Source organism: Rhincodon typus, chromosome 14, assembly GCF_021869965.1.
Source record: "Rhincodon typus isolate 14 chromosome 14, sRhiTyp1.1, whole genome shotgun sequence".
Taxonomy (NCBI): domain Eukaryota; kingdom Metazoa; phylum Chordata; class Chondrichthyes; order Orectolobiformes; family Rhincodontidae; genus Rhincodon; species Rhincodon typus.
This window is the reverse complement of record NC_063345.1, coordinates 35,212,518-35,237,517: the sequence shown is the minus strand read 5'-3', so window position 1 is coordinate 35,237,517 and position 25,000 is coordinate 35,212,518. Positions and strand designations below refer to the sequence as shown.

Genomic DNA, 25,000 nt, shown 5'->3' with positions numbered 1-25,000 from the left:
CAGGCGGAGACAATGGGTCGACCAGGGCATTCAGGTTTGTGGATTTTGGGAAGGAGATAGAAGCGGGCAGTGCGAGGTTGGGGAACGATGAGGTTGGAGGCCGTGGGCGGGAGGTCACCTGAGGTGATGAGGTTGTGGATGGTTTGGGAGATGATGGTTTGGTGCTCAGGGGTGGGGTCTTGATCAAGGGGGCGGTAGGAGGAGGTGTCGGAGAGTTGGCGTCCGGCCTCGGCGATGTAGAGGTCAGTGCGCCATACTACAACTGCACCTCCCTTGTCCGCAGGTTTTATGGTGAGGTTGGGATTGGAGCGGAGGGAGCAGAGGGCTGCACGTTCTGCGGGGGAGAGGTTGGAGTGGGTGAGAGGGGTGGAGAGGTTGAGGCGATTGATGTCTCGACGGCAGTTGGAGATGAAGAGGTCGAGACGAGCTGAGCTGGTTTTGGGATGAGGCTGGGAACGGGGACATTTTGAAGCTTGTGAAGTCCACATTGAGACCATTGGGCTGCTGGGTTCCCAAGTGAAATATGAGGTACTGTTCCTGCAGCCTTCGGGTGGCATCGTTGTGGCACTGGAGGAGGCCTAGGATGGGCGTGTCGTCCAAGGAGTGGGAGGAGGAGTTGAAGTGGTTCGCGACTGTGAGGTGCAGCCGTTCGTCACGAACTGAGCGTACGTGTTCCACAAAGTGGTCTCCAAGCCTCCAATTGGTTGGCCTCTGATTTGTTTGATTAGTGGAAGGCATATGGCAGGATTCTCAAGTGCCTGTACTAGGTATTTTAAAATATCTTGATAACCTAGCCTTGGTGGAGAGGACACAATTGTAGACAACTTCAAACTTAACTGTACCTGGAACCATGGTGAGGGTACTGACAGACCTTCAAGAGAATGTAGATCAGCTGATGGATTGGGAAAACGAGTGATAAAGTGAAAAATGATACATTTTGAACAAAGAGAAGCAATAAAAGATACAACTGGTTAAAAAGGGCAAGGTACAATTCCAGTGGGTGTTGAGGAACAGAGATCCAGGGACACACATACAAATTGTTGAGTGTGGCAAGGCAAGTAGAGATCGATAGCATCCTGGGTTTTATAAATAGAGATATCAAGTACGCAAATGAGATATTACGTTGAAACTTTATAAAATGTTAGTTCAGTCTCGGGTGGAAAGTATTCATTACTGGTCCCTTTCAGAAGGATGTGAAGGTTTTAGAGAGGCACAGAACAAAAGTTACAAGAAGGTCCTGGGGACGAGGGACTTGAGTTACTAGGATACGTTGAAAAACCTGAATTTGTTCTCCTTAATGTAAAACTGCATATTAAAGCTGCTAGTGTACTGTTAAAGGCAAGTGGTGTTTTATAATGTAATACCATAAAAGCAGGTCTTCTTAAAAAAAAAAAATAACAAGGACCTTACAATCATGTCATTTTGGACAACAAAGGTCCTTGTGCTCTAATGCTTGGTACTGGAGTGTAATATCTCTTAGCCTGTTGTGATTCAAAAATATTGCATCCTGTCATCTGCTGTCAAGGAACTGAACACCAACATAAACATAATACAATAGCTGTTTCCTATGCTGGATGTAACAAATTTAGAATCTTATTTTCTCTTACAAATTGAAGGAGTTTGTCTCCTGTTTTGTTGATTATCTGCTCCTGAAAACATTCTCTTTGATAGAAATATTGCATGAGCTCCAGCCGCATCTACTGCCTCAACCAAGTGACCATTTTTATGTATGATCTTTTGATCTCCCTGTCTATAAATTCTGTGTCTGCTTCTCTCTCAATTCACCTGCCGAAGGGACTACGCTCGGAAAGCTTGTGATTTCAAATAAACCTGGACTATAACCTGGTGTCATGTGACTTCTGACTTTGTCAGTCTTTGGCTCATACGTAAAAATGGAGTAACTGTAGAACGCAATACAGCTAAGACAAATTTAGGCTTCACCCAGTGTCCAAACAAATGCACTTTCCAACAGGACACTGATCAAGAGTCTTAAACCTTGCGTACTTATCCAAGTTTTTTATCCATATCAGGGGCTAGTGAGCTCAAATATAAAATCTTCATCATTCTGGTTTTAAAAAAAATAGAGATTGCTGGAAAAGCTCAACAGGTCTGGCAGCATCTGTGAAGAGAAATCAGAGCCAACGTTTCGGGTTCGGTGATCCTTCCTCGGTTCCAAGGAGCTTTTCCAGCAATCTCTATTTTTGTTTCTGATTTATAGCATCACTCTGATGTGAGTTAACTGAAATACAGAATAGGATTTTGAAATTAGCATTTTACTGATTTGTATAACTGCACAAATACTATATCTGCTCACTGGACTTTGATTAGATTTGAAGTGTGATTCCTTTCGAACCTTGAAGAATTATATCAGTTTTAGTGCTGATGGCATTTCCAGTATTGCAGAGTGAAAACTACTGCAAGAATTAAAGGTTATGTGAAGGGTTTAAAGAATTTAGCTCAATATTCTTGTCTGAAAGTTGCATTTTATTCCTCAAATACTTCTACCATCTTCTGAAAATTTTATTGATGTCTTAAAATGCATCAGTTTGATGGTACACTGAGCTTCTTATGAAATTGTTGTAACTCCCTGCTGAAATGAGTGTCCACTTGACAGTATCTGTCCAACAGAAGGTTAATTTGTAGAAAGAATAGCACTAGCTAACCGTTCACCAGCAGATAAATTCAATAACCATATTGTTTTCTCTTCTCAGATTGTAACAAATTGGCGTGAAGATCAGTACCAGGATGACTGCAAAGCCAAACAGATGATGCATGAAGCCCTGAAACTCCGCTTAAATCTTGTAAGGCTTGTTTGAGGAAAAATTAATTTTAAGTACTTTGCCTTACAGCCAGAGTGGTCTCTTTTTGATCCTTTCTCTCCAGTTTACGTTTGGGCATTGCTTCTTTCATTTCATTTCTTCTTCCCTCTCTTTCTCAGTTTTGTTTTCCTTAAACTTATTTACACAATAATTGTGTCATTTTGATTGGAAGGAAAGAACTTCATTTTGTATTTTAACATTGAAATCTCCTCCTTGTTCACAACCTGATGGGAAGACTTCTGCAAGGCAATACCTGCCCTGTCCCAGGGCATGACGTATTCAGTGGTTCCTGTAGAGTGCATATTGTTTTTAAAGTATTTGGCAGAGTGCAAAGACATATTTTTAACCATCTTTTGCCTCTGTGCATTGCTTTGAAACCTAATACTTAAAATGCATTAATTTTCTTCAAAAAAATGTGGAAAATCCAAAATCATAACAATATCAATGGAAGCGGATACAGTAGCAATAGGCATCTTGACATATACAGGAACAGGCTGGAAATAGTGATACAGACCATGTAGAGGCAAAAGGTTTTAGTTTAGAATGGCATCATGTCTTGTTGTAGGCTTGGTGCACTGAAGGACTTGTTCTTGCTGTACTGTTCTTTGTTCAATACAAGAACACGATATAGAAGAGATGTGATTGCACCAGTGAGGGGACAGAGGAAATATTCCAGGATGTTTCTGGCCTGGTAGTTTTGCTTACTAAGAGAGATTGAATAGACTAGAGTTGTTTTCCTTGAAGCAGACAAGACTGAAAGGGCCATGATTGAGATACATAAAATTCTGAGGGGCATAAACAGGGTAGACAGGAAGAAACTTTTGCCCTGGTGGAGAGATCAGTGACCAGTGGGCATTGATTTAAGGTAAGGGGCAGGAGGTCTAAATGGGATGTGAGGGGGTGGGCGGGTAGAAAAATCATCCAAGCATGGTGAGAACCTGAAACTATCTCCCTGTAAGGATGGTAGCGGCAGATGTACGCTTACTATGCCCAGGCATAGAAGCTTATGAGCCAAGTGCCGAAAAATGGGATTAAAATCGCTTGGAGCTGGAGGAGCACAGCAGGCCAGGCAGCAGGAAAGCTGACATTTGGGTCGGGACCCTTCTTCAGGAAGGGTCTGAAAAAGAGTCCTGACCCAAAACATCAGCTTTCCTGCTCCTATGATGCTGCCTGGCCTGCTGTGTTCCTCCAGCTCCACACTGTGTTATCTCAGACTCAAGCATCGGCAGTTCTTACTTTCTGTCTTAAAATAGTTTGGTGCTTGTTTTGACCAGCGCAGACTCAGTGGGCTAAAGGACCTTTTTTTTCTGTTGCTGTAGATCACTTTAGCTTTAACTTTAACTTTTAGTTCCCTGTTTACTACAAACTCCAGTTACAAGAATGAGCAGTCTTTGTCTCTTTTGTATTTCTTTTAATGAATTCCATATATTATGTTCTAAACAAGTAAAGAACAATGGCTGTTAGCTTGAACATGTTATTGCATCATCCAAGCTGACATTAGGCCATAGGAAAGTGTTAAATCACATGCAATGTTTTCAGTGTGTCAAAAGTGCTGCATTGAAAAATCCTATTATGTAGCAGGCATTAACGAAATGATACTAAATAAATCTATGCTGTATCTGCCTCTACTTCAGAAAATTGTGTTGTACCAAGGATGCTTGGCTCAAGTTAGAGACCTTTGCTCAAATGCCTATCGGTTAGCAAATTTCAGTTCAGTTTACATTGTATTCATTGTATTGGTATAATGTCTTTTCCATTGGCCTGGGGTTTATTTTAGCCTTTTAAATTAATATATGCTTAATTTACAGCTATAACTTCCACGTTTCAGAATAGATTGCTGTTAAATTTCAAGTTACTTTCAGTTCAAGCTGCTACTTGTGAAAACATTGGTTGATTGAAGGATTATTTAACATTGATTTGGATGTATTATTGGCCTCCAGGGTTAGATCAATATTTTCTGTCACATTAATGAGCCAGGCTGGCTGGTCACTTACTGTGGTCCTCTGAATATTTCTCACTCAGTAACTGAATGGCAAAGTTTACCTTTGGAAATTGAGCCAGTTTTTTAAATTTCGCTCACGGGTGAGGGCACTGCTGGCTAGGCCAATATTTATTGTCCATCCCAGAGAGCAGTTAAGAGTCAACCACACCGCTATGGATCTGGAGCCACATGTAGTCCAGATCAAGTAAAGGTGGCAGTTTCCTTTCCTAAAGGATATTAGTGAACCAAATGGGTTTTTCTGACAATTAACAGTGGCTTCATGGCCATCACTAGATTCTTAATTCCAGATTTTTTATTGAATTCAAATTCCACCGTTTGCTGTGGCAGGATTCAAACTTTGGTCCCAAGAGCATTACCTGGGTGTCAGATTAACAGTCCAGCAATAATGCCACTAACTATCACCTCCCCATAATCTTCTAATTGCCTTCAGTCAAGTGTTTAATTTTAGAATCTATTGAACTTAGGCTTTGATTAAATTCAGTGCTTAGGGCAAATAGATTTTTGAAAGGATAATCACTAATTGCGTGTTTTTGTTTCTGATTTACTTCGCAGGTGGGTGGGATGTTCGATACTGTCCAGCGTAGCACGCAGGGCACCACTGAGTGGGCTGTTCTTCTCTTGGACATAATTAGCAGTGGAACAGTTGACATGCAGTCCAACAAGTATGCACCATAGTTACTAATGTTTTTGTTTTGAAGCTTCCAGCAATGCAGCTGCTGATCCTCCTGTCCTTATCAGCAGTGTGGTAAATAACAAAACCATACAATTCTCTGACTTCTCCACAATAACTTGTGAACTGGTATCTGTGCTGTGCTGCATTCTGCATGCACTTTAAGGATTGATAGCCATAGAATGTTGTATGCAGAGTTTCCATGCAGTAAGAAATGGCTGGAAATATTCAATAAGTGTGGCCGCCTCAGTGATAAGAGAAACAGAATGAGTGTTTTCAGATCACTGATCCCTCATAGCACTGAGGAAGTTCAAATCATTAACTCTGTTTCTCTCGCCGCAGATGATGCTAGGACTGCTGAGTATTTAAATATTTGGTTTTATTTCAGATTTCCAGTAAACAATATGTTCTTGTTCTTACTATAAAGCATAGTGGTCAGTTTGTTTACTTCAACTGTGAAATAATTGCCATCAGTACAGTTTCACGTTAGCATGCAGAGCTTCAGTGATGATTCAGCAAGTTTAATTTGTGATTAGGTGAGTTGTACAACCAAGATGTGCTCAGCTGTGAGGTTTGTTTGATTGCTGAATTATCTGTGGTTTGCTGGAGTTTGGTTTTCTACCATTAGTTTTAAAATTTTAAGAACAAAGGAGAAAACATGTCTTGAATTCTTATCCTTAATTTCTTACTTGTAACTGTTGGTGTTCATGTGCCAAGCTCATTTGGAGCTAACATTGTGTATATGTATTGCTATGAAGTGTTCCTAAGAGTAAAGGACTTTCTTGTTTCCCAGTGAGCTGTTCACTACAGTCTTGGATATGCTCAGTGTTTTGGTTAATGGAACTCTGGCAGCGGATATGTCAAGCATCTCGCAGGGCAGTATGGAGGAGAACAAAAGAGCCTACATGAATCTTGTGAAGAAACTCAGGGTAAAACTGTTTATCCTTTGTTCCTTGTAGAAATGGTAAAGAAAATTTACACAAGATTGCTACTGATAAAGAAAGCAAATCAACCTTTCCTATTTCATTGAAAACAACCTTCAGTACTCTCACAGCAGAGATTTGACAGTGTTAGCTCTATTACTCTCTAAATCTGTGTCATGTTTTTCAGTCTGTGATGTATGACAAACAAATTTTGCTTTGCTGGTTTAACCAGTACTTTAGTTCCATTGGTTTAATTTGTATTTTTATCTATTTATGAACGTGTAAATAAGCACCTCCTTCCATTGATGCACAAACCAATTTCTGCAATCTTACTGTATTCTATATACCCACATTCTTTTCTGGAAATACCAGCTTTGGCTTCACTTAGGTTTAGTTAATAGGTTAATTGTGGTCATCTTCTCTGAATCACCTTCAGACTTTGTCCCTTAGTGACTAGAGCTGGATACATAATTTAAGGTGCAGCTTGACTGATATGACATAAGTCCTTCTGATGTCTATGGCAATTAAATTTATTGGGGTTGTAGACTTGCTCACTAAGCCGGTGTGTTCATGCCATTTTGTCACCCTGCTAGGTAATACCATCAATGTGCCTCCGGTGAAGCGTTGATGTTCTGTCCCACTTATTATTTATATGCCTCGGTTTGCTGGGATGGTTGGTATTACTTTCGGTTCTGTTTTTCAGTGGTTTGTATATCGGGTCCAGTTCAACGTGTTTGTTGACGGAGTTCCGATTGGAATGCCAGCCTCCAGGAATTCCCTGGCATATCTGTGTTTGACTTGTGCTATTATGGATGTGTTGTCCCAGTCAAATTCGAGTCTGTCTTTGTCCATGTGTACTGAGACCAGTGAGAGTTGGCCGTGTCTCATGGCTAGTTGGTATTCATGTATCCTTACTGTCAGTTTTCTTCTAGGTTGGCCTATGTAATGTTTCTCTCAGTCCTTGCATAGTATTTTGTATATTACATTAGTTTTATTGGTTTTAGTTATGGGATCATCTATGTTCGTCAGTAGCTGTCGTAGGGTGGTTGTTGGTTTGTGGGCTACCCTGATACTTTAGGGTCCGAGTAGTCTTGTGGTCATCTCTGATATGTCCCTGATGTACGGTATGGTGACTAGTGTGTCTGATCGTGTTGTGTCGCCTTCTTGTCGTCTGTCACGGGGGTAAGGGTGAAATATGCTTTTAGGGTATCCGTTCCTTTTAAAAACTCCATATAAATGCTCCTGTTCTGCTTTGCACAGAACAGGGTTGCTGCAGTGTGTTGTGGCTCCTTTGAATAATGTCCTGATGCAGCTTCGTTTATGGTTGCTGGTGTAATTAAGTATCTGGTCTGTATGTGTGGTCTTTCTGCATATGCTAGTCTGGAGTTCCCTGTTGTTTTTATGTTCCACCACTATGTCTAGGAGGTGTAGTGGATGATTGTTCTGTTCTTAACCAACTATCCTTCCTACGCACAATGGTGGAAAGTAAAAACAACAGGGAACTCCAGACTAGCATATGTAGAAAGACCACACATACAGACCGGATATTTAATTACACCAGCAACCACCCCAACGCCCATAAACGGAGCTGCATCAGGACATTAATCAAACGAGCCGCAGCAACCTGGAATTGCGCAAAGCAGAACAGGAGCACTTGTATGGCGTTTTTAAAAGGAATGGTTATCCAAAAAGCACAATCCACTGTTACCGCCGCGACAGACCACAACAAGAAGCCAGACACACTAGTCACCCTACCATATATCAGAGATGACCACAAGTCTACCTGGACCCCTAGGTATCAGGGTAACACACAAACCAACAACAACGCTGCGATAGCTACTGACGAATGTAGATGATCCCACACCCACAACCAATTAGAATAGCGTAATATACAAAATACCATGCGAGGACTGTGAGAAACATTACATAGGCCAAACTGGAAGAAAACTGACAATAAGGATACATGAACACCAACTAGCCAACCAAGAGACGTGACCAATTCTCGCTGGTCTCAATACACGCAGACAAAGATGGACATGAATTCAACTGAGACAACACATTCATAATAGCACAGGCCAAACAGAGACATGCCAGGGAATTCCTGGAGGCCTGGCATTCCAACCAGAATTCCGTCAACAAACACTTCGAACTGGACCCGATATACAAACCACTGAAAAACAGAACCGGAAGTGATGCCAACCACCCTTGCAAACCGAGGCATATAAACACCAAGTGGGACAGAACACCAACGCTTCACCGGAGGCGCACTGACAATGTGTTACCTAGCAGGGTGACGAAACATCTGCAATCAAACACACCGGCTCGGCGAGCAAGTCTACAACCTCAGCCACAACCTGAGCTACAAATCTTCTCAAAAACTTTAAATTAAATTTATTCCTCAGAGTTGTGCACTTTCAATGGGAAAAAATATATCTTGTCTCCGGTCTCAAAGTAACAAAGTAATAATACACTTCAAATGTGGTATTCATTTATCATTCCCTGACTGAAGCAGCTGATGGGTGTCTTACAATCAAGTCTTCAAATCTGTACCTACATGCTACAAACAGATATCCAAAGGCCTTTGGATCCAATACTTTCCAGTGATTTTTGCTTGATCCCCGTTTTTCTAGGGCACTATGGAGGAGAACAAAAGAGCCTACATGAACCTTATAAAGAAACTCAGGGTAGAACTGTTTATCCTTTGTGTGAAAGGGGTAAGAAATTCGCTGTCCCATACAGTGGAGAAAAGCCTGCACCCTGCAATTAGCAGAGCACTTTACAAAGTGACCCATTTCTGCTGCAGTGATACTACGCAAAATCTAGAGATATGGTGGTGTGACAAAAATGCTAATCATGCACAACTGATGGATTGGCATTTGTAAAACCGTATATTTAGGTATTTGGATGAGTTTGAAATTTTAATTTCCTTTGCTTTGATTCCTTGATCAAATGTTTGCACCAAGGAGTGTTAGCCAAGATTGCAGACCTTGATTTTCTGTCCTTTTAATGAAATGATGTAAAGCCAAAGCTATGATTTCCTGAATAACACTCCTTGTGAGCAGCACTTTTGGTCAGGAGCATCACGTAATGGAATTTCAGACTTAAGAATTTACAGTTTTTCTTTTCACTGTTGAGCTGTGTTGTCCAGTGCATCAAAGTAAAAACGGTTATATCTCCTTTTATTTCTCCCCTGTTTTTTTTTATGTTCGTTCTAATTGGCCTAGAAAGAGCTTGGGGACCGACAATCAGAAAGCTTAGAGAAGGTGAGACAGTTGTTGCCACTTCCCAAACAGACAAGAGATGTCATCACTTGTGAACCCCAAGGCTCTCTAATTGATACCAAAGGAAACAAAATTGCTGGTTTTGATTCAATATTCAAGAAAGAGGCAAGTACTTGATTACCTACTAGTGCTGATATTCCCTCATAAAGTGAGAGTTTAAAGTTTGCTTGGAACTAGACTAAGGTGTCCTGCAACAAACTGACCGCTTTTTTTTTTAAGGATTTTATTTTATTCTGTTCTAATGGAGCAAAATGTGATGTAAGATGGAGGGAGGGAGTTTTTAGATAGTTTGGATATTATGACGTTCTAGATTTGTCAGTAAAGTAAATCTCAGATAACCCTTAAACTTTCTTTGTTAAAGATTCTAAATGACTCAGCTAACAAGAGGAGATAAACATTTAATTCTACAAGCAAGCAAAAAAAAAATGTGCATCACAACTGCTTACATTTGTTATTCCCTTTGGAGTAGGGGCTACAGGTCTCCACTAAACAGAAGATTTCACCTTGGGATGTGTTTGAAGGGATGAAGCACTCTGCTCCTCTTTCTTGGGGCTGGTTTGGAACAGTTCGTGTTGATCGTAAAGTGACCAAATTTGAAGAGCAGCACAGGCTCCTATTGTATCACACACATCTAAAACCAAAGCCTCGTAGTTACTATCTAGAACCACTGCCACTTCCCCCAGAGGAAGAAGAGCCACCTGTGCCAGTCATTCCAGAACCGGAAAAAAACACATCAGAACCACCAAAGCTGGAAAAACCTAATACTACTGAAGAGAAGAAAAAGAAACCACCCAGAAAGAAACGACTGCCTCCTAATAAATCTGAGGTGAGATAGAACCTAATTCCCAGTTGAGGTCTAGGATTTCAAATTGCAATAAATGCAGTAAGTCTCACTGTAACATTTTGAAATAGTTCACACCTTTTATTATAACATTCAATATATTATTAAGTACATGTGTGGTGTATATATGTATAAATTTTTTATATTTTATCTTTCACGAAATGGGGGCACTGGTTTGCTATTTGTTGTCCATCCTTAATTGCCCTTTAAAAGTGATACTGAGCCACCACCTTGAACTGATGCAGTGAGTCTGCCCAAGTGCTCTTAAGATTGGAGTTTATTTCATTCACTTGTGGTACGTGGGCATTGCTGGCTGGGCCTATCCCTAGTTGCCTTTTGAGAAGGTGATAGTGAGCTGCCTACTTGATCTGCCACACTGTCAGGCTATTGAAATAGTGACTATGGATGAATAGCGATATAGTCTGAAGTTAGGAAGGTATGTATGGCTTGAAGGAAACTTGCAGCTTTTCTTTTTAAAGTCATAGAGATATACAGCACTGAAATAGACCCTTCGGTCCAACTCATCCATCCCAACCAGATATCCTATATAAATCTTAGTCCCATTTGCCAGCAATTGGCCCATATCCCTGTAAACCCTTCCTATTCATATACCCATCCAGACATCTTTTAAACATTGTAATTGTACCAGCCTCCACCACTTCCTCTGGCAGCTCATTCTATATACCCGCCATGCTCTATGTGAAAAAGTTGCCCATTAGATCCTTTTTATATCATTCCCCTCTCACCTTAAACCTATGCCATCTAGTTTTGAACTCCCTACCCCGGGGAAAAGACCTTACCTATTTATCCTGTCCATGCCCCTCGTGATTTTATAAACCTCTATAAGGTCACCTCTCAGCCTCTGATGGTCCAGGGAAAATAGTCCCAGCCTATTCAGCCCCTCCCTATAGCTCAAACCCTCCGACCCTGGCAACATCCTCATAAATCTTTTCTGAACCCTTTCTAGTTTCACAACATCATTCCTATAGCAGGGAGATCAGAACTGCATGCAGTACTTTATTCTTTTGTGGAATGTTGGTATCACTGGCAGAGCTAACATTTGTTTCCCATCTCTAATTATCCTATGTCAGCCACATAATTGTGGTTCTGGAGTCACATGTAGATCAGATCAGGTAAGGCTGACAAACTTTCTTACCTTAATGTTAGTGAATCAGATGGAATTTTACAGCAATCAATGATAGTTCTTGGTCACCCTTACTGTGACTAGCTTTATATTCTAGATTTATTAACTGGATTTAAACTTGATCAGATACTATAATGGGGTTTGAATCGATGTCACCAGAGCCTGGGCTGACTTATAGATTGCTAGTACAGTGATATGACCACTATGGCACCACCTCCCAATTGTGGAGTCCTCTATCATATTCCTGACTCGTGCCTTGCAAGAATGGATAGGCTCTGGAAATCAGGCAGTGAGTTACCTGCCATAAAATTCCTAGTTTTGGACCTCATGTTACAGGCATAGTATTCATATGGCTGACCCAATTAAGTTTCTGGTCATTGGTAGCTGTTGAATATCATAGCACAATGACTCTTTCTTATTGGTAATAGCACTTCCTGGCAGTTGTGTGATGTGAATGTCACTTGTCACTTATCAGCCCAAGCCTGGATGTTATCCAGGTCTCTCTGCATATGAACCTGGACTGCCTCAGTGTCTGAGGAGTTTCTTAATGGCATTGAACATTGTGCAATCATCAGTGAATATCCCTACTTCTGACTTCATAATGGATAAAGAGTCATACCTGAAGCTTTCATAGAATCATACAGTACAGAAACCTGGTCAGTGTTTTCAGTTAAATTTTTCTTTTACTGAATTTCAAATTCCTTTGACATCAAGAGAGCTTTGGGTTTGTTTGTGCTATCAGTTCCCTATGAGGGAATATACCTTAACTGTATCTGAGCCATCAAATAAAAGTAAAAAACTGCTGATACTGGAAATCTGTACAGACAGAAAATGCTGCAGAAAGTCACCATGTCTGCATTGTTGGAACCAGCTCCTCTGAGATAGCCCATTGTCCAGTTACCATTTGCCTTGGCAACTTCTGGTTGCAGTCTGTGCACTCCAGATCCGTTCTTGCTGCATTGAAGTGGGCTGTCTAACCAAAGCCTTTTTGGTTATTCTTAGTCATGCCAATGTTATTTTCCACTATAATCCTAAAAATTATGATACATTGGTTACTGACCCCAAATCTTCCTCCACTGTTTTTTGATCTACTTGGCCCACCTCATTTCCAAGAACTAGGCCTAGCTGTACCTCATTTCTGTTGGTCTGGACAAGGATTGCTATAGGAAAGTCTCCTGAATATAATCGAAGGTTACCTGCTCCTTGCTGCCCCTCACCTTTGGTTCACTGAAGACTGCAAGGGGGTATACCAGAAGTGGCTTCAAGCAGAGCTTAAGTGTTGTAAATTTGAGAACTGAAAATGGTTTAGGGCCTTTTTAAATAAAGCTTGTAATTCAGCTATAGAATCTTAATACAGTAATTTGAAATCGTTATAACAATAGTCATTATTGATGATCAAGGCATTGGCTTAAGAAACTATTAAATTCTGATTTATTATTTGGGATTTTTTTTTATTTGTTCATCGGCTGGGGTGTTGGTGGCTGGGCCAGCGTTTATTGCATGTCCCTAGTTGTCCTTGACCACTGTCGTCTTGAACCACTACAGGTAGAGCAACAATGCCATTTGGAAAGATTTTTCAGTGTTTTGAGAATTCTGTTTTCTTTGAAAACCACTGATCAGTAGCTATTGGTAATTTTGCAGAAAGTCTAAAAATGTTTTTTTCTTTGTCTTTGATTAGTTGGATTTGCCTTCCAGTGCACACAGAGTGCCTCCCTATGGTGGTGGTGTTCCTGCTGATCTCATCCCGCATCAGACAAGTAACCATTATACTAGACTTCCATATGGACAGCCTAGTGTAGGGATATATGCACAGAACCAGCCTTTACCAGCAGGTAAGCAAAGGAACCATGATGCTGAAAGGTGTAAAACCACTTCATACCTTAATTGATGAAGTTCATTTCAGGTTTTTTTTAAATTGTGTAGCTGCAGTCAAGTGATGGACATTAATTTATGGTACCTTATTAACTATGGTATTTATGCTAAGTGGGCATTGTTTGTGGAAACATGAACTTCAGCAATCCCTAAATGAGTCATTTCACTATACTAGAAAAATCTCCTTAGAATGCAGTGCTGAATACTGCTGTCTTTTGTATTCGTGTTTGTTGATAAATCTCGAAGAATCATTGCCTTTTTGGGGGCTAACTGAAATGCTTTCAGACTACAGTAAAAGGACAGCAAGATAGCAATTCCTCTGTTTACTGTGATAGTTCAAGAAGGAATTACTTAAAATCTAGGTAAACAGCCACTTTTAAAGCTAGAGGTTTACACAGTACATAACAAATCTTCATTTTTGTTGTTTGGGAGAGTTGGAGAGCAAGAAAAGCTCTTTATCCTACACTTGTATATCCAAAGGATAAAATTATCCAGGTTATCTTTGATTCTGAGCACTTTGAAGCATGAGAAAAAACCAACACAAATCAAGGCATCATAGTGGAATAAAGCAGAGTTTGTATTTGTAGGTGTTCTTATAAGTGTTATTGTTAGCGGCAGCATGGGCATGTTTCTCCCACTGTAACAGGCATTGAAAAATATCAAGCTGGCTTTCATTAGATTGGACACCCATAAATTGTAGGCTGGTCATTAAATTTTGGCTTGCTGTTTTGATGATTCTCTATTCATCTGATTAGTGAAAAGCTTTTATCAGAGGCTGGCACCAACAAACATATCAGAAAGAGTGATAAATTAAGTTTGCATCTCTGACATAGAATTGCATTTAGTATAAAACAGCTCTAGGACTTTCAAGGTGATCTCTTGAACATTGTGCCTGTTTAGGCTGATGGTGAACTAATGCTAATTCTTGGGTTCGGTATTCAAATACAAACAGTTTTTTCATCATCTTATCATTTGGTGCTTACTTGTTGAAGTTCATATGCAAGCAGCAAGGCAGTAAAAGTAAAAATAATGTTGTATGTTTTAACCAATGTTTGTTTTATTTAGGTGGACCCAGATTAGATACAATTCCATACAGATCTGTGCGGCCTCCGTTCTCTAAAATGGTGCAGAACCGACCACCGTACAGCACAGTGATGCCCCCTATGGGTGGAATGATGGATCCATCACTTTACAAACCTGCCCAATACAAACAACAACCTCCAATCCCACAAGGCCAAATGCTCCGTCAGCAGCTACATGTCAGACTGGTGAGTATCTTTCTTTTCAATCTATTCAATGTAACTTCGCTGGCTGGCCAGAATTTATTGCCCACCCCAATTGCCCTTGAGAATGAGGTAGTGAACTGTCTTCTTGAATCGCTGCTTTCTTCTGGTGTAGGTACACCCACAGAGCTATTGGAAAAGGAGTTCCAGGATTTTGATAAACAACACTGAAGCAATGACAATATATTTCCAAGCCAGGATGATGAGTGGCTGGGGAGTTTTCAGGTTGTGGTTTTTCAAATGTACCTGCTACCCTTATCCTTCCAGATTGTAGTGGTCAAGAGTTTGAAATGTGCCGTCTGAGGCATGCGTGGACCCTTGGAGTGGCTGTACAGCTTAGGGTGAATGTTGACTGCTACTACTGTGTGGTGGTGGTGGTTGAGGAAGTGGATGCTTGTGGATATGGTGAAAATAAAGTTTTTCTGTTTTGTTTTTGAGTGTTGTTGGAGCTACACTCATCCAGGCAAGTGGGGAGTATTCCATCACACTTCTGATTTGTGCCTTTTTAGATATTGGACAGACTTTTGAGAGTCAGGAGGTGAGTTATTTGCCACAGGATTTGTAACTACTGATCTACTCTTGTATCCAAAGTATTTACACAGATAGCTCAGTTCAGTTTCTGGTCAGTGGTAAGTCCCAAGATGTTAATTCACTGGGGCTAGTGCCTTTAGTGTCATGGGACAATGGTTAGATTATTTCTTGTTGGAGGTAGTCACTTGTCAGCCCAAACTTGGATATTGTCTATCTGGTTACATTTGATCATAGACAGTTTCAGTATCTGAGGGGTTGTGAATGGTGCTGAATATCATGCAATCATCAGCAAACATCCCCATCTCCTGTCCTTATGAAGGAAGGAAGGCCCTTGATGAAGCAGATTAAGTTGGTTGAGCCTCAGACAGTACCCTGAGAAACTCCTGCAGAGATGTCCTGTATGGACAGGATGAGTTAGAAGCATAAACTTGGCATTAGTATTATGGGCAGAATGGCCTCCTCCTTTGCTCTATGATGTTATGGCATTCTGAAATCAAATTTCTTGCTGAGAAGAGACTAGAGTTTGAGGGCACCTACTTGATATTGAGATCTTTACCTGTGATGCATTTCTACTGCAGGTTAGGTTGTACCTGTGGAGGGAGTGCTTTACTGTACTGATTCCTGGGATGGCAGGACTTACTCTTGAAGCGAGGCTGCATCAGTTAGAATTATATTCACAGGAGTTTAGAAGAATGAAGGCGGTTTTATAGAAACCTGTAAAATTCTCGCAGGACTAGACAAGGTAAATGCAGGGTGGATACTCCATATGACGGTGGAGTCACAGGGGTCACAGTCTAAAGATATTGGGTAGGCCCTTTAGGACTGAGCTGAGGAGAAATTTCTTCACCTAGACAGTGATGAGCCTGTGGAATTCTCTGTCACAGAAAGTGGTTGAGGCCAAAATTGACTGTTTTCAAGAAGGAGTTAGATATGGTTGTTCTTAGTGCTAAAGGGATCAAAAGGTGAGGCTAAAGTGGGAACAGGATACAGCAAAGTTGGATGATCAGCCATGATCATATTGAATGGTGAAGCAAGCTCAAAGGGCCAACTGGCATCCTCCTACTCGTATGTTTTTATGTAAACTGGAGTTCTATTTTGCCTGGAGGATCTTAATTCATGTTAATCAGCATTTATTACTGTGGTGAAGCTCAACAATGCAATTGGGCTGACTACAGTCTTCTTACTGTAAAGAAGCTTTGAGAGCTGTATCATACTAAGAGGTCTTCAAGGCATAGGTAGTTCTATCAATTAACCATGTTGCACAATAGATAATTAATGCATGTCAATGCAGCAACAGAATGCATTTGGAGACCTTTGCCATTTTACTTTGCTGTGTGTTTGGTTAGTCGCATGCCTTGCAGCGTTCTTATTCATTCACTGATGAAGTAGCTTGAAAACTCTTCGGAAAATCAGCAATGGTATTCTTGTCCAGTCAGGATCCTGGCACATTATTAATGTTCACTGGCTTCTATTTACTGTTGGGAAGGGTGATCGCCTGTAAGAGCAAAAGCCGAGGAGAATTTTCTGTTCATTTCTTTCTTTCAATTTCTCCTTCAATGTGGGGATGCAAATTGCATTGTTTTGGTGATTATTTTTAACCCGAAAGTAATATTAACGTATCATTTTTTTTCTCAAGTCCACAAAATGACTGGTTAAAAATTCAATGTGATGCAAAATTTTGAATTTGGAAGTAATTGAATTTGGAAATTTAGCATTCAAAACTTGATAATCAGGAAGGACAGACTGTGTTTTCTGTAATTTTGTTGTATTATTTTCCATTTTATGTGATTCTGATATGTTATTTTAATGTTTGACTCAAAAGAAATACTGTTGTGATGTTTTAGAGTGAAGACAGAAGTGCTGTTACAAAGCCCTTGATCGTATTTAAATGTCACAATACATTTTGTGTAAGACGTTTGTATACACAGTGATTTATTGCAGTGAAGGCTGCATTTAACTTAATATCAGAGAAACCACCATTGAATCTGGAATAGTTTCATCAAACAGTTACCGTTCAGTTGCCCCACTGGAACAGGAAAACAGGCTCAGAGTAATACAAAATAATAGCAGCTGCTACCAATTTGGCATTGCTTCAATTTCAAATAGGCATTCAGACCCTGGCTTATAACGTAAATCTATTTGCCTTGCTTTAAAAGTGAGAAAGCTAGAAGTTCAATTAAGCAGAGTCACACAAAATAACATTTTTTGGCTAGCTCGTAGAAGATAAAGAAGCAGCCTGATATTATTAAACTCTTTAATACCTTATTTCTCTTTCTACCTGGATAGCTTTGTGGAAGCCTGCCTTGAAACTGAACCAGACTATTTGCAAAGTTAGCATCCTGTTTGATCCTGAGTTGAACTTCTGACCCACATGCTCTCCATCACTAAGATAATCTATTTTCACATCTGTAACCTTTACTCCATGCTTGACCCCATCATCTGCTAAAATTCTTAACTGTGAATTTGTTAGTTCTTGCTTCAGCTGTCAAATTATCTCCTGCCCTGCTTCTGATGTTGCATCCAAGCTTCTGCCTATTTCGTAATTTGTACCATGTCTTTTTCATCCGTCAATGCTCTGCTCATTTGTTTACATTTGGCTCTCAATCTAGCAACTCCTCTACTTTTCAAATTTTCATTTTTATTTTCAAATCTCTCTAAATTCATCCTTTCTTATCCTGTAACCTCCTCCAGCTCTACAGTCTTCCAGATAAATTTCAATCACTCCGCCAATGCTGGTATTACATTTAACTATCTCGCTCCTAGCCTGTCGAATTCCCTCCATGAACCTTTCTGCCTCGTGATCTCTCTCTCCTTATTTAAGTAACTCCTTGAAACTTATCTTTTTGTAGAAGGGTTTAGTCTTGCTACAAACTTGTCATAAAAAAAGTCAGTAAATGATGGAAAAGAAACTCAGCTGGTCTGTCAGAATTTTCTGCAGAGAGAAACAGAGTTAACATTTTGATTCTAATATAACACTTCTTCAGAACTTGATGTTAACTCCATTTCCCTTTCTACAGATGCTGCCAGTACTGCTGAGTTTTTCTGGCATTTTGTTTTTACCTCAAGTTCCCAGCAAATGCAGTATTTTGCTTTGAATTACTTATGCATTTCTGTAAGACTTTGTTTGATATTGCTAATGTGAAATGCTTGAAGGTGTTTTACTACATTAAAAGTACAATACAAATGCAAGTTGTTGAAATATTAAAGTCCAAAACAATTCTTTTACGGTAAAATTCTTTTCTCTAGTACCCACAGGTTTGTTCATGTGTTGTTAGAAATAACAGATGTCTTTTTATTTCTGGTGTACATGAGGGAATGATATTCTGACTTGTCGAAATGGTGGCATTAGTCAAGTTGAGACATTAAATTAAGTGATTGAGGTAGAATGAACAAAATAGCAATAACCAGTTGCTATATGAAATTACTGTGAATTCAAACCTAAGTAAAGTTCTTTGGCTTTCATTTTCTTAGGTATAGTTATAAAAAGACGTAACTAAACATTAAAGCTCTCATTTTTCTTTATATCCCTTCTACTCTTAGAATTCTAGTGGAATGTATGGACAACAAGTACGTCAAGCAAACCCAGCTCAGCAATATGGACCAATGTCACAAGCCCAGGTGATATATTGAGACATTATTTTAGTCTTAGCAACTGTACCCCTGCCATTCAAATACCCCTTTAGCTAACCTCTTCTATTCAAAGTTCTGACTCCCGTGTACTCTTAGCTCTGATAGAAATGTTCTGTCAAGATGGTCTCTGTGGCCCTCTAGTACAGTATCGTGCATTTTCCCATGATTCTTTGCTAGCAAAAAGAAAATTCAGCCTACTTGAGTAGAACAAGTGATGAGCAAGAAGAAATATATGCCTAGGATGGTCAAGTGTAGCCCAACCAAGTGTCATCTTAAGATTAATCTTATTAAGAATTTAAGAGGAAGAATAACCGCTATACATCGTAGAGTACACAATAAAAGTCTAATTAGATTTTTACAGAAATAAACAAATGACAGAAAGGTGGTCCAGAGCAAAGAAGCAGCTGGGAAAATAAAGTGTACCCATAAATGTAAAGATCTTTCAGTATCTTAACAGTGATCAAAGAAAATGATGAGAATCAAAAAAAAAAATGCCATGATACTGATGGTCAGTAATTTGCATGATCAATGTTTTCACCCAAGAGTAACAGTGGGAAAGATATTTAAGAGCTTGATGGTTGTAATTAGGGAGTGGCTGAATTCTGGGGTGCTCAGCAGTCAACTGAGAGCAAGCTAATGTAGAAAAATTCAAATACAGCCTTCGTTAGAAAAAAAGTATAAACTTGGGAATTATTTGTGTAAAATAACTGTCAACATGATTCAGAATAGACCTTATCTGACTAATGTGCTTGATTTTATGTTGACATTACAGTTGATTTTTGAAGGGTTTACAACATTGCTGTACCTTTTTGGAAAAAAAAACTTTGGATAAAGATCAGACTAAAAGGCTTTTTAGTCGAGCTCATCTCAAGATGAGTCAGGGTAGACTTTAGAAATGGGAAGAAATTTGCTGAAGACGTGAAAAACCATAGGTAGAACTCAGTGGTGTTATAAAAGTATAGATATCAATATTGAAATTATCATCATTTCTAATTTCAAACAACAATGTTGATTCACAAACCCGGTGCAATTTGATGAAATTAACAAGTGATGTCAAATGCGAGGACTGTTAGTATTCAAGTGCCTACTTTGTAATACAAAGCACATATAATTGATGTAGTGGCTGTACCAGTAGTAGGTTGATTTTAATAAACGCAAGTATAAAGTGTTGACTATAGAAATGTAAAGAAGGGCATTCTGTTTATATGTCAGAAAGATAAAAGCTCAAGTTTAAAGAGTTCGGATGGACTAAATTGGAACTGACCTCGCATATATTAAAGTTGATCTTTCTCTGCACCTTCTCTGACCGTAACACTATATTCTGCATTCTGTTCTGTTACCCTGATGTACTTACGTAAGGTATGATTTGCCTGGATAGCATGAAAAACAATACTTTCCACTTTTTCTCAGTATATGATAATAAATCAAATCAAATCAAATCACCCAGCCATCACTGAGCAGTAATCAGCTAAGCAAGAACAATGCTGTACTATATAGGCAAAATGGTAAACTAAAAGATATGTTCTAACAATACTTGGTGACCAGATCACATCTTGAGAACTTTTAGTTCTGCTCACCAAGACCAGAGGACTTGTAGCACGACCAAGAGAAAAACTTCACAGCTAGGATGGAAGTGAAAACCCTAGGATTACATAAGAAACAGATTGTGTGAGTGGACTTTGTCTCTCTGAAGGACAGCTGGCTTCTCTTGTCCTTATTTATCCTCTGACAACAATAATGACTATACTTTGGAAATAATCATTGGGTATAATACACTAGGACTTGATAAAGCACTATATAAATGTAAACGTATTTTTTAATAAAATCCACTTGTTATTGAAAAGAACTATTCAAATGGTGAAGGAATTATGATGAGGCTTTAAGTGGTAACAAATAGACTTTATAATGTGTGCGGGTAGAAGTAAGATAATCAAATCTAGCCCAGAAAACAGTTCAAGATAAAGTAGTGATTTGGGTGAGTTTTCATGTTATTTGTGGATTACTATTCTTTTCCAGAATATTTCCCAAGGCTACACAAATTATGGATCTCATTTGGGGATGCAGCCACACCCTTCGCAGACCAGAGGCATGATTCCTCCTGCCTATTCTAACCAGCCATACCAGGGTGGTCACACAGCCAATAACCCTGCGCTCGCAGATCAGGTTCGGCAGATGCAGCAAAGACCAAGTGGCTATGTTCACCAGCAAGCTCCAGCTTATGCACACTCCATACAAAGCACACAGAGGTACTTGATGTAGAACATCTGACTTGCTAGGCCCAATTCTGATCAGAGGGGAATATAAAAGGGGTGGGGGAGTTGCACTACTTGTTAAGGAGGATATCACAGCTGTACTGCGGGAGGGCACCTCCGATGGCTCTCTGTATGAGCCAATATGGGTAGAGCTCAGGAACAGGAAGGGTGCAATCTTAATGATTGGGGTTTACTATAGGCCTCCCAACAGCCAGTGGGAGATAGCAGAACAGATATGTAGGCAGATTTTGGAAAGATGTAAAAGTAACAGGGTTGTTGTCGTGGGTAATTTTAACTTCCCATGTATTGACTGGGACTCAGTGCTTGGGGCATAGATGGGACAGAATTTCTAAGGAGCATCCAGGAGGGCTTCTTGAAGCAGTATGTAGATAGTCCAACTAGGAAAGGGGCCATGCCGGACCTAGTAATGGGAAATGAGCCTGGCCAGGTGTTCGACGTCTCAGTAGGGGAGCAGCTCGGGAGCAGTGATCACAATTCAGTCAGCTTTAAGGTAATAATGGATAAAGATAAGTGTAGTTGTCAGGTGAAGGTGCTAAATTGGGTCAAGGCTAATTACAACAATATTAGGTAGGAACTGAAAAATGTAGATTGGAGGCAGATGTTTGAGGGCAAATCAGCATCTGACATGTGGGAGGCTTTCAAGTGTAAGTTGCTAGGAACTCTGGACTGGCACATTCCTGTAAGGATGAAGGATAAGTATGGCAAGTTTAGAGAACCTTGGATAACGAGCAGTATTGTGAGTCTAGGCAAAAAGCAAAAGGAAGCATTTATCAAGGCTAGGATGATGGGAACACACGAAACAAGGGTGGAATATAAGGAAAGTCGAAAGAAACTTGAGCAAGGAGTAAAGAGTGCTAAAAGGGGCCATGAAAAGTCATTGGCCAACAGGATTAAGGAAAATCCCAAGGCTTTTTTTACATATATGAAGAGGAAGAAGGTATCCAGGGAGAGGATTGGCCCACTGAAGGACAGGGAAGGGAATTTGTGTGGAGCCAGAGGAAATGGGCGAGGTATTAAATGAGAACTTTGTGTCAGTATTCACCACAGAGAAGGACTTGGTGGATGATGAGCCTGGGGAAGTGTGTGTAAGTAGTTTGGGTCATATTAAGATCAAAAGGGAGGATGTATTGGGGGTCTTGAAAAACATGAAGGCAGACAAGTCCCCAGGGCCTGATGGGATATACCCCAGAATACTGAGAGAGACAGGGGAGGAAATTTCTGAGGCCTCGAGAGTAATCTTTGTATCCTCACTCTCTACAAGTGAGGTCCCAGACGATTGGAGAATAACCAATGTTGTTCATTTGTTTAAGAAAGGTGATAAGGATAATCCAGCTAATTACAGGCTGGTGAGTCTTATGTCGGTGGTAGAAAATTATTGGAGAGGATTCTTCGAGACAGGATTTACTCCCACTTGGAAATAAGTGGGTGTATTAGCAAGAGGCAACATGTTTTGTGAAGGGGAGGTCGTGTCTCACTAACTTGATTGAGTTTTTTGAGAAAGTGACAAAGATGATTGATGAGATGGGGCAATGGATGTTGTCTGCATGGACTTCAGAAAGGCCTTTGACAGGGTCTCTCATGGCAGACTGATACAGAAGGTAAAGTTGCACGGGGTTAGAGGTGAGCTTGCAAGATGGATAAAAAACTGGCTCTGTCATAGAAGACAGAGGGTAGCAGTGAAAGGGTGTGTTTCTGAATGAAGGGCTGTGACTAGTGGCGTTCGTCAGGGATTTTGCTATTTGTGATATATATAAATGATTTGGAGGAAAATGTGACTTGTTTGATGAGTAAGTTTGCAGATGACACAAAGGTTGGTGGAATTGCGGATAGCAATGAGGACTGTCAAAGGATACAGCAGGATATAGATTTGTTGGTGACTTGGGCAGAGAGATGGCACATGGAGCTTAATCCGAAAAAATGTGAGGTAATGCATTTCGGAAGGTTTAATCCTGATGGAAAATATAAAGTAAATGGCAGAGCCATTAAGAGTACTGTTAGGCAGAGGGATCTGGGTGTACAGGTATACAGGTCACTGAAAGTGGCAATGCAGGTGAGAAGGTAGTCAACAAGACATATAGCATGCTTGCCTTCAACGGCCGGGGCATTGAGTTTAAAAATTGGCAGGTAGTGTTGCAGCTTTGTAGAACCTTAGTTAGGCCATGTTGGGAATATTGTGTTCAATTCTGGTTGCCACACTACCAGAAGAATGTGGTGGCTTTGGAGATGGTGCAGAAAAGATTTACCAGGATGTTGCCTGGTATGGAGGGTAGTAGCTATGGGTTGTTCTCACTGAACGACAGAGGTTGAGGGATGACCTGATAGAGGCCTGTAAGATTATGAAGGGCATGGACAGAGTGGACAGGCAGAAGCTTTTTCCCAGTGTGGAAGAGTCAGTTACCAGGGGCCATAGGTTTAAGGTGCGAGGGACAAGGTTTAAAGGTGATGTACGAGGCAAGTTTTTTTTACACAGAGGGTGGTAGGTGTCTGGAACTCCTGCCGGGGAAGGTAGTGGAAGCAGATACGATAGTGACTTTTAAAGGGCATCTTGACAAGTACCTGAAAAGGATGGGAATAGAGGGATACAGTCTCTGGAAGGGTAGGGGGTTTTAGTTCTGATGGGCAGCATGTCGGTGCAGGCTTGGAGGGTCACAGGGCCTGGTCCTGTGCTGTAATTTTCTTTGTTCTTTGTGTTCTATATTCCTTGTATGTCCTGGTCAATATGAGAATAGGGGGTTACATAATTATTCCGCTTATAATCTTGTATTATGATGAAAAATGCATTGTCATATTTGCTAGCTAAACAGCAGCTGTTTTTCAGAATTAATTGTGTAAATCATTTGAAACTACATGAGTAAAACCTATTCAACGGAGGGCAAGTAGGGAATTATCTCACTTCAAGTTGTGTTTTTTAATATTTGAGAAGGTTTTACTGTAAGTAAATAAAAATACAAACATAAAATACTTCTGGTAGGAAATCTAGCTAAAGATGGTTTTACTCATTAAGTAACATTTAGCACTTTTCCTTGCTTTGTTCTGAAAGCAATTTTGGTGAAGTATTTCAATAGAAATAGAATAGTTTCATTGCCTAAGTATAAGGACTAGGTTAATCTGATACCAGAAAGAAAGCCTGATGTCATTTCAGTGGCACCAGTGACCCATGAGAAATGGCACGATTAGAAGCTGGCTCACCAGTACAAGTCCCCCCCCCCCTTTCCATGAGTCTCCTTTTGATAAATACTCTCCCTTAGATGTTCACTTCTGGTTATACTTGAATGATGACAATGTCCACTGGTTGCCCCTTCAGTTTCTCAAGCATCAGTTTATCTGAATTATATTTCACCAACATTTCATAGCTTCCTTCTATAAACTCAAACTCATGTAAAACTCTGCTTCACAAGCCCTGAACTCTTACCAAATCTCATTCGCCAATCATTCGGAGATAAAATAACTTCTTTAGGGCTTCTCTTGAGCTTGGAGTGTTTTTTTTGTTATTTTCAGGGTCTACTTCTTCATTCCCACTAACTCCTTTATTAAGTAACATGGTCACAGCATCTTCTGTATTTGTGTTGAGGTATGAGATATTTAGACTTTCACAAGCAGATTTAGAGGAATTCAACATTATCCTAAATAATCATCACAACCCCATTAAACTTAAAGCCACAACACACCAGGAAAGCCTTAATTTCAAAATACCATAGTGTTTAAATTTCCACAAGATAACAAGACAGTAG

General features: G+C 40.1%; 1 protein-coding gene across 3 annotated transcripts in view; it reads left to right on the top strand.

Moving 5' to 3' along the window:
* Nucleotides 1-25,000, top strand: part of med12 (mediator complex subunit 12) — a 194,248-nt gene that overhangs the window by 152,485 nt on the left and 16,763 nt on the right. For all 3 annotated transcript variants that reach the window (XM_020530169.2, XM_048605066.1, XM_048605065.1), the window contains 9 exons: nt 2,712-2,801; nt 5,374-5,483; nt 6,285-6,420; nt 9,639-9,800; nt 10,165-10,521; nt 13,359-13,512; nt 14,618-14,820; nt 18,907-18,984; nt 21,013-21,242. In XM_020530169.2, coding sequence (XP_020385758.1) covers nt 2,712-2,801; nt 5,374-5,483; nt 6,285-6,420; nt 9,639-9,800; nt 10,165-10,521; nt 13,359-13,512; nt 14,618-14,820; nt 18,907-18,984; nt 21,013-21,242 — 1,520 coding nt within the window. The remainder of the gene's footprint in view (nt 1-2,711; nt 2,802-5,373; nt 5,484-6,284; nt 6,421-9,638; nt 9,801-10,164; nt 10,522-13,358; nt 13,513-14,617; nt 14,821-18,906; nt 18,985-21,012; nt 21,243-25,000) is intronic.